The sequence below is a fragment of the Limulus polyphemus genome, unplaced genomic scaffold (genome assembly GCF_000517525.1).
Source record: "Limulus polyphemus unplaced genomic scaffold, Limulus_polyphemus-2.1.2 Scaffold5543, whole genome shotgun sequence".
Lineage (NCBI taxonomy): Eukaryota > Metazoa > Arthropoda > Merostomata > Xiphosura > Limulidae > Limulus > Limulus polyphemus.
The window spans coordinates 13,996-24,864 of record NW_013671153.1 but is presented as its reverse complement, the minus strand read 5'-3'; the positions used below and the strand labels follow the sequence as shown (position 1 = coordinate 24,864).

General features: G+C 31.2%; 1 protein-coding gene across 6 annotated transcripts in view; it reads right to left on the bottom strand.

Annotated features, from left to right (window-relative positions):
- The window catches only part of LOC106472714 (upstream stimulatory factor-like), a 23,294-nt gene continuing 12,425 nt past the window's right edge, over nucleotides 1-10,869 (bottom strand). For 5 of the 6 annotated variants that reach the window (XM_013933365.2, XM_013933368.2, XM_013933367.2 and 2 more), the window contains 4 exons: nucleotides 7,728-7,871; nucleotides 6,536-6,630; nucleotides 4,433-4,663; nucleotides 1-4,160 (listed from right to left, as the gene is read on the bottom strand). In XM_013933365.2, the coding sequence (XP_013788819.1) occupies nucleotides 4,436-4,663; nucleotides 6,536-6,630; nucleotides 7,728-7,871 (467 nt within the window). In that variant the 3' untranslated portion in view covers nucleotides 1-4,160; nucleotides 4,433-4,435. The remainder of the gene's footprint in view (nucleotides 4,161-4,432; nucleotides 4,664-6,535; nucleotides 6,631-7,727; nucleotides 7,872-10,869) is intronic. The other variant, XM_022401255.1, reaches the window with a different exon arrangement.

The window sequence follows — 10,869 nt, the reverse complement described above, 5'->3', positions numbered from 1 at the left end:
TAATGATAGAAGTTTCTTTTTTAATTGTATCAAACTCAGTATGATGTGTAATCTGATTACAAAGTAATTTACTATCCATGTTTTTTATATATACTTAAGATGTATACATACCAACAGACAGGTAGAAAACAATGAAGCAGAAATAATAGTTACTTAAGGATTTGTCTTAATGGAGCAAGAGTGTCCATGCTCCCTAACAGAGTCCTTACAACCATTTTTCATGTCAATCAATATTTAATACATTTCACTAAATAAAATCTACTGCTCATTATTACCTTCACTTAAAATACATCCATTTGTAAATCAAATCCAATTTTATGGATTAAAGGATCAAATATATTCTTATATTATGTGGATTTTAAACAAAAAGATAATCTATAAACAAGAAAAATCAACAATGTTGTAAAACAATTAAACTTAAAAAGGCTACATTTCTTACTTTTTTTTTTGAAATCTATCAAATTATACATTTTACGAATTTACTTTATAACCAGATTTCTCAAAAAAGTAGTAGTAGTAATAACAAAATTTTTTCAGTACATGATGAATACCTTTTCTTTTCAAAATATACAGTCCCACACAAACAACTGTATTCTACAAGCATTTTAATAACACTGAAAAGAATATCTTAAAAATGTTACCAATTTACCAGTGAAAAGCGTTAAACTGGCACACCAAGAAAAGCCTGAATCAAGAATGGACCGTTTTTTTACATTAACAATGTGAAATTTTTAATTATGAAACAAAAAAAGACCAGTTTACATGCACGACACCAAAGATGTTAAGTTTATATACTTGGACACCAAAAAAGGCTACTTTGCAATACAGAAAACATTAAATGTGTACACTACAATTGGGTGATTAACTCGATTAAGTGAAATAATTGATAAGTGTAAAATAATTGACTAATCAAAATTACGATTAAAATGAAATTAGTGTTTCCAGTTTTACATTTTATTTCAACTACGTAATTAAAGAATTGCCATTATGATTTCTCATTATTATTTTCAAACAAAGTTTTTAAGCTTAATCAATTAGTGCCACAATTCACAAAAATAATGATAATCAGGAACAGTAATTGATCAAAATATTAGCTATTACTGCTTTTACAAAATTCATGAATAGTTACATCTTTAGCCACAATGATGCATATTGTTTAGGTTTACCTCATATGTCTAAATAACAGTGTAGCTTTAAATTAATACATTTCTTATGTATTATAAAATATATCTTAAAACATAACCAGTATGACTTAAAGATTGCTTTAATAAAACGATATGGCAAATTAATACTAATTATTCTTTACTCAATCCAAAAAAATTCTGATTCCTGAATAACTTGCTCATTTAACTGAATTTGTCAGAAACTGCTATACGTGGTCTAATGACAGTCAACCAATATGTAGTACCATTACATCATTAACCTATTTACACAAATAGGAATTCTGTTTAATTACAACTAGATAGGAAGCTGTGAAAAGGGAAAACAGAAGTCTGGCATAACCACGTGCCACTTAAACACTATATAAAACAGTAAGCTTTAAGTTGTTTGATTTACTGACTCCTTAGCATGCACATACGCTTCTACAGTTTTATCCACCTTGTACTATAATATATAAACATATTAATGTGGTCTTTCTAAACTTCTGTTGTTTATAAGTTTGGGATGTTTTTTATGCTTATAAAGTTGTTAATTACTTTAAAAACGTTTCACAATGATCATTGAATTAGGAAAAAAATCTGTAACATCTATAATTACAGATTTTTCCATATCACTGTGATTTTAATTTTTTCTTAAATTTCCACCTTAAGGAGAATTTTAATATTTGGAAAGAATTGATGCAGTACCATCTTTCAAAATAGTTAGTGTTTGTTTTTCTAGAATTGGCATGGATTTGTTTTCAATGAATTATGTATTGTCTATCACACACTGTTAAAACAGTCTTTACTAGTTTTACAACATCTAAGGACAATTACTTTTAGTTTACTTTATTTTAGCAATCTTGTTAAAATTTGTGTGGAGAAATCCATGGATCAGTATTAATCGTATTTTCAGCTTGTTACAAGTTTCATACTATGTTGCATTTTAATGTACAACAATTAAAAAAGTAACTTAATCCTTAATTATTGTACCTCATGATGTTTACCACATTAAATGAAAGGTAGCTTTAGAATGTCTTTTAAACACAAAACAAGGTGAAAATAGGAAGATTAGTCTCATATGGGAATAATCAATTAATAAGACCAACAATTAATTTATTAGCATATTCCACTAATTGCTCAGCTGTATCAAAACTTGAAAAGGCCAGTTTATCATACTGATCATGTTAAATTTGTACACTAGAGTTAAGAAAGGCCAATTTACTATGCTGATCATGTTGAATTTGTACACTAAAATCCAGAAAGGCCAGTTTTCAAAACTGATGTTAAATTTGTACTTATGAATCCAGAAAGGCCAGTTTACCCCAACGATCATGTTATATTTGTACTTTTGAATCAAGAAACATCAGTTTATCATGTTAAACTTGTATGCTAGAATAAAAAAAACAGTTTATCATGCTGATTGTATTAAACTTGTAAGTTAGAACAAGCAAGGCCAATTTACCAACATTTGTTAAATCTGTATTGTAAAGAAACTTGTTTGTAGAGTTCTGAAAAGTATTTAATCAAAGTAGTCGTTTTTACAGACAAACTCTAAAATTTGTTTACAATAACGAGATAAAGTTTTATTTACTTTTGATCTCATACAGTTTATTGAGTATGTAAACTATGTGCTAAGTTCTTTGTTGCACATTCACACAAACTTACAAGAAATCGAAATGACTTTAAGATCTGTTCCAAGAATCATACTGAGGACTTAATAAAATAATTATCTCTGTTTTAAAGGAATGGTACAAAAATGAGTTACTGATTAAGTGCAAAATGACAAAAATTAATTCAGGTATTTCCAAGTTTTATCACACCAATATGACATTAATAACAAAAAAGGTTTTATTTCTAATGTCAAACCTTCCTACAATACTGATAATTCACAACAACTTGTAGGACTCAGTTTTAAGTTTGCAACACAGCTTGGTTAACTCTAATACCAACAGACCAGCTATCATTTGTTAATCAAAGCTTGCACTAGAAAACTTAAGCAGATTCTATGTTTCTATTAGTATACATATACGTATCACGACTAGATTATAAAATTTACAGCAGAAGTACTAGGCTCTTTTCTTTGTAAGGCAAATGACAACTGAGACTTTGAATTATTTAAGTGGTCTAGCTGAATAATGTAACATATTGCAAAAAAAACTGTTTAGAATATGACTCATTTACAATTGAAATTACCCTACTTTTAACAGGTTTTTAATTGGTATATTATAACCAAAAATGACACTACATTCTGCTTTAATAATGAAATTTAGGTAATAATGAGACATCCATGTGGCAAAGATTCCATTCTCTTGAGTCTAACCCTCCAGAGGTAGACAGTTGGACCAACCTCATGTAGATTATTTATTACACAGAAGTAACTTATAGTTTAATCTTTAAAAAAACAGTTATATTACTGACAGTGCAAACCATACATGTTTTTAAGATTTACATTACTTCTCTGTAGTCTACAGAGCTATACAATATTCATACTTGCTACTATAGAAAAATTTTAACTTGAGCTGATAGCAAACCCCCCATGGGGTTAAATACCTGAAGGATTATCAAATAAAAATCATAGAAACGTGAAACCAAAAGTATGTTCCATTATTACACACAGCCAACTTCATGAACACTGTATGTTCCATTATTACACACAGCCAACTTCATGAACACTATTCTAGATAATTTCTACAGATTTTTTTCATTGAATAGAAAGTTTCCATACTTGTTAAATCTGTTGCAGAAACCATTTTCACATTAAAAACTTGTTTCTAATTATATACAAATGATATTCTGATACCAAGATAACAAATTTCCTGGCTATAATATCAACTGGTTAACTATATAACAAACATGGCAACAGTAGCTGTTTTTAACAACTGACACATGCTTCAAGCAAGTGACAAAACAAGGCAATCCTTACATAGTTGTTTTGTTCCAGTTAATAAGACATTCCCAAGCTTTTCATACGTAAGCACATCACTGAACAAACTGGAACAGTTCAGAGGCTCTGATATTCTAAACAAAATGAATAAAAAGGTATTTTTACATTCTTCATATACAAATAATATATTATAGACCAAGAATTTTATCAATTTCTCTAACAATGAAAATCAAAGTTGTTTATAATTGCTAACAAAACCAATACTGTCCAGCTTGTACTAAGATTCAAATATTTGTTTTAGAACATTTAAATGAACATTTTAGATCATTTTAAAACATTTAAATGTCAAATGAAGTTCTATCGTAAGAAAAGGAATCAGAAAATACACATAAATGCTCGACAATACCTTTTATGTACCATTTGTACCCATCCGGTCAGTAACGGTAATCCCTTGCTGTTGAAGATGTACTTGGAACATCTGATTCTCATTCTTGATATCTTCACACTGACGTCTTAACAGTTCTACATCCATTGTCAGTCTCTCATTTTCCTTTAAAATCTCAGGCAATCTGGCATTAGCGTTTCGCAACTCTTGGATGTAGTCACAAGCTTTAGCAAGTACACCTCCTTTACTCTGCTTCATTTGGAAGGAAAATATCAATAACTGTTTTTGAATTTTATTTGTTTAAACTTGCAAAATATCTAACTAAACAGTATTACAAAATTAAAACAAAACCACTATAAATACACAAAAGAACAGAATAAAAAAAAGACATTATATAAGATCATATTATTGTTATAAGAAATAATTAATTTGACCCAGGCTAGTTACATAACACACCACACCAGGCAAGTGAGGATCACAAGGTTTACACAAGACATAAACAGACACGTGATAAACAACTGTTCAAATGAGAATCACATGGTTCATACAAGACAAACAGGTACATAACACAACAGGGGTGAGAACCATGAGGTTCATAAGAGACATAAACAGATACGCAACATATAACTTTGGAAAACTGGGAACCACTTTTGTCACACCTATTTTTATAATATAACCCCTTATCTACTGTATCTGTTGTATCCAAGCCAGCTTCACTGGCTAAATCAGATATATTGAGATTGCCATATTTTTTATAAATTCTTCTTTAGTTACAATCATAAGCTCTTTGAATAAAAGAACCATTTTTTTTAATTGGAAGTATCAATTACAATGAATAATAATAATGTAAATAAAATAAATATTAATATGTGAAATGTGACAAAAGTTATCATTTTCCAACACTGAAAATAGATTTCTGATGGATACTGCCCTACTCTCACACAAAAGCTTTTCAAGATCTTCATCTGCCCGCTAATGCATTCAAAAAATATATTATTGGTTGACTCACTAGCCTATATACTCCCCTCAGTTCAACCTGCTCATTTAGCACATGTGACAACCCTACACCAATAGAAGCATAACACACACTCTTGGAGCAGCTGGCTCCCTCTATATTACATTTCATGTACCTCACTTTCAAGACTAGGCACACCAGAAATGGGGAGGAAGGGTGGGAAGTGCGTGTAAGAAAATGATAACTTCCAATATGATACATACTACCAGTTACACAAAGAACCCCTCATTGAGGAGCTGGAGGGACCGGTGTAACATAGAAGAAGACACCCTATGGAAAGCTTCAGTAATTGAATGAAAGCATACATGAGGGGGACCGCACCACTTCTGGAAAAGGCATGCCCTAGAAGTAAGCTGTCGTGAAATAGGCAGCATCAAGGACCAAACCAATAATAAAAGGCCTCGGAAAACATTGGGGCAAGACTCTCCCCAACCGGATAGACAAGGTTTCATGTCCCATCCCCAGTACTGCAAGGTGAAGGATAGTGCTGAAGAATCAACTGAGTATAAGCAAGGTAATGTGGCCAGGGTGAGTGGACCATCAACAACAGATATACACTAACCACAACCAGAAGTAAACAAGAGTGCCATACTGCAAGCAACCAGAATTACAATGATGAAGTAAGCAAATGGTGATCACCAGACAAACTTCCACATCAGCTGTAGGAGACAAGAAGTACACCAAACTGAACCCAGAATTATGAGGCAGTGTGTGAATCTCAACTCAACTATCGTATCAGAAAAATTAAATTCATTTAACACTTGCTAACTGAAAAGAATGGTACATATACATGTTTTGTATAATTTCTGAACATTGATAGTAGGAATAACATTCAGAACATTTTGTTATATACAACATTAAATACCTAAGAGAAAATTATTATAAACTTCTACTTCAAGGTTTTGATCTTTACACTTATTGTTAATATGTTAACTACGAATTCACTGATAATAGCCAAATACCAATCTAAAGAAGACAAAGAAAAATTTAATTTTTGAGTTTCAAATATAACGTTCTTAATATTCATTCTCAAAAGAATATAATACAATCCTAATGATTTTGACTTATTTTAGCTTATTCCTACCTTCACACGATTCACTGCAACTCACCTGCCCTTGTTTGGTATGATCAGAGGAACAATCAGGAACTACTTTCGATAACTTCATTATCCAATTATTGATTTTGTCTCTTCTTTTTCTTTCCACTGCGAACAAGTAAAAAGTATCATTATCCTCAAAGACTTCTAAACGAAAGGTTTTAGAAATGAACTAAAACTATGTAAATAAATTTGAATTCTTGCTGATTGAACATATTTGATCCTTTGCCCACCTGCATCTTTCTTGTGGACCTAGCAGTCCTTTTTCTTAAATTCCTGTTTACTATGATCATAAATTATAAGATTATGGGCCAGTTATTTGTACTTTTATAGAAAAGTAACCATACATTCCACAGGCTAGTATTGTGATAACATACAAACAAAATGAAAGAATTAGAAAAAAGGATCAGAGAAAACAAGTAGATTTCAAAAGACCCAGAAACTCAAGCACTTTTGAAGAGTTGACTTTTCTTCTTCAGGAGTAAGAAAGGGTAAAATGTCTGATATAATAATAATATACAGAAAAGTAACCATGTATCTTACAATAAAATTTCTGGAATTGTAATAAATGAAAAGAAAATTTATTCACATATGAAAAATATGCCTGACTAATTATTCCAAAGGCAGTCTGTACACAAATTATATTGGTTGTTTGACAAATGTTACTGGAATATTCTTTACAACCTTAAGCATGTAGATAGGTATTAACAAATTACACTAAGCTATTTTCGTAAAACTTACACAAATGTGGCCTAATTTGTTTATTTTTTATTGCCTTTTTTTTAAAACAAGTAAAAGTAATTTTGATTTAATTAATTTTCATTTTATGGGATTAACTTTTAAGCTACGGAGAATTTATAAAAATTTATAAAAACGTCATTTTCTTGAATGATCTTTTTTTATGCTTTGATATTTTTTTTCTGTTTTCTTTAGACCTTCTTAATAACTTCAAAGTTGACTGGCAAACAAAAAGCTTTGAAATATTTGCAAGTTCTTTCCTTTTAACATTAATTAGTACTTTTATTTTCTTCTTATAAATTTTGGACTACAAATTTGAAATTGGTGCCAATTTTAAACTGTTGAATTTGAGACTAGTTAAAAAGGGTGGAGTATGTTATCTTATTTAGATATTTTCATAATTTTACAGTTTATGTCCTCTGAATAATTATAGGATTACTGATGTTAGAAATCTTACACTAAATTACCTTCATTGTGAGTGGCTCTGCGACGTTCATCTCTCGCTGTTCTTGTTATATCTAATTTTGGACTAAACTGATGTGTTCTTGGAGCCAAAGTTCTTTGTCCTGGCTGAAGTACATCTTGTGGAGACATCATTACATAAAACTGTCCTGCAGAAATGGGGAAAAATTAAACCACTAAAATAACTATATTACAAAGTAGTTAACATTTCCTAGATATTCAATCACATACTATAATTTGTTTTCAGGCACATCATGCTACTATATTAAGAGTAAAAAACACAAAAACTAACGTTGTTTGGCACAACGAATGGTAAAATTTTTTATTGCTACTTACAGCCGAGTAGTTTCAGTAACACAGTTACCATCATCAGGGCTAATATCTACAGTGTTAGCTTTGAATATATTCAACTACAAACCTTTAATGGGTAAGTTCATTTTTAAAAACAAAGTCATAAAACAAGGGGTGGAAAGTAAATTGAAAATGTAGGAATACTTAAGTTAAGTAAGAAGACGACACCTTCATGATGTGGGCACACAGCAATGAAAGTCTTAAGGAGTTCTTACACTACATGAATGATAATAATGAAGGAATTACATTCACTATGGATTACAATGAAAATGAACTGGCCTAATTAGACATTCTCTTTGAAAAACACAAAACAACAAATGATAAGTTAAACTTGCTGTCAACATACCACCACATTTTAACTCTAACCACCCTTTATGTCAGAAACTAAGCACTTTTCACACACATGCTTGGTGTGCCATTACTATATATGTACACAGAGGTTATGACCCTATAATTGTCGACAGAGCTTTCCAAAAAAAACAAATGATAAGTTAAACTTGCTGTAAACATACCACCACATTTTAACTCTAACCACCCTTTATGTCAGAAACTAAGCACTTTTCACACACATGCTTGGTGTGCCATTACTATATATGTACACAGAGGTTATGACCCTATAATCGTCGACAGAGCTTTCCAAAAAAACAAATGATAAGTTAAACTTGCTGTAAACATACCACCACATTTTAACTCTAACCACCCTTTATGTCAGAAACTAAGCAATTTTCACACACATGCTTGGTGTGCCATTACTATATATGTACACAGAGGTTATGACCCTATAACTGTTGACAGAGCTTTCCAAAAAAATGAATGATAAACATCTACAAATGAAATACTCTAAATTAATGCCAATAAAAACATCTCAAAACAAGTTCATCAGTATAGCGTTTTTTCCTGTGATTTCGGAAAAAGTTGCTAAGGGTTTGTGATTAAAAGGTTACAAAATAGTGTTCATCCCACTAAACAAAATTGTCAACCATTTACAAACACTGACAGATCTAAAACAGACTGATGACAAAGATGGAATTTACCAAATCTGTTGCAGTAAAAGGTACATAGAACAAACAAAAATTAAATTGAAAACGAGACTGAAAGAATACCAGTGTGACATAGTAAACACAGCAACACTATGTCACCTACTGATTATGACTTAAGAAATGCACAAACAAACATAGAAAGGAACTTAAGAGAGCATTTGTATAATTAAAAACAGATATGTGTGTGTGTATAAATAGAGACGATAGACCAATCAATATGTCCCATTGAAATACTTATTTAAGTATTCCTCATTTATAATGTACTTTCCATCTCTTTTTTTTTGAAAATGAACTCACCCATTAACAGTTTGTAACTGAATATATTCTAAGCTAACACTGTAGATATTAGCCCTTATTATGGTAAACTGTAAATAATAACTGTCGGCTGTAAATAATAATAAATATTTCACCTTTCATTCTGCCAAAAAATGTTATCTTTTTTGTTTTTTACTTTTAACACATTGTGGACAGGTTACGAGTTTACTCATGTTTTGTGCAGAGCATCTTTGTGTGCCATATATTAAAACGTTGAGCTTGAAAGGAGTCAGACGCATTTTATTTTGTTCATAACTCAACTATATTTTTTATTATTTATTTGAAACTTACAGAGTATGTACATGTAGACACCCAGTAAATTTTCAAAAGTGTGGTATCCTGTAAAACATTTTCATATATGAAGTGGAACTGCACAAAACTTGCATATGCATTATGTTTCTCTTCTTTTCCCATGGGCTGCAAGCTCTGGTGGGAAATTTCTTTTTTTCCTGTAGATCAAATGAACACAGGAATATGCTGCTTCATGTCATTAGACAGTATTCCTGGGGATACTTTCCTTTTAACTTCAGATGATGGACCGGGATCATTCCTCTCTAGTTCAGTGAGCCTTCTTTCTCTTTGTCAGTAATCCATTCTCTTGCCACAGAAAGGAGGAACTGCTTATATTTTATTTTTTTCTGTTGACTCGGGGCTTTTTTAGATTATATATGAATTGAAAAGGCCACAATTTATCAGATAAAGTACTACCTTTTTCATCCATTTCACTGTTTTTCTGAGAATGGTGTAGTATGAGAGGTACCGATTAGCACGATCAACACCTTTCATGTGAACATTGTATTGGAGAACACACACACAGGTTTTTATTTCTTCTCCAGTTATTCTATTTTTATTTTCTGTGGTAGAAACAGATGAGTCACGGATGGTTTGTATAGTGTCCTAAATTTATTAATCCAGTACTGGTTGAATTTTGAAGAGCCTGCCTGAAGACTCGTATATTTTCTGATCATCATTGAAATGCCAAAATGTCCAAATTTATTTAAATCTGTTTCAGCTCATTGTCTGCAAAAATAGTTGGCTCATCAAAAGAGGATCTGTTGACCACTAATCTTTCCAGTTATATTTCCTTGTCTGTTCCATTAGTAGAATAAGGTCTGGTAATTTCCTTATGTCTTTGGGGGGAACTTCAGACCATTGAAGTCCGTTAGATGCATTTTATGTTTTTCTGCAGTTTGATTATGGTAGGTACACATTTCAAACAAGCCATCACCAAAAATTAGACTTGTCATGGCAGCAATACTTTTGGGTTTGGATGGAGTTATAGTGACCCCTGGATTTCCTTCAAACATTTCCAAGTTTGGTGGAATATATATTTCTGACCAATTATCATTATCACAAAGGGAAATCAAATCACTAACAGGAACATCTGTAGAATCATCATCACTTTCTGATTCAGAATCAGTTGAGAGAACAACAACTTTAC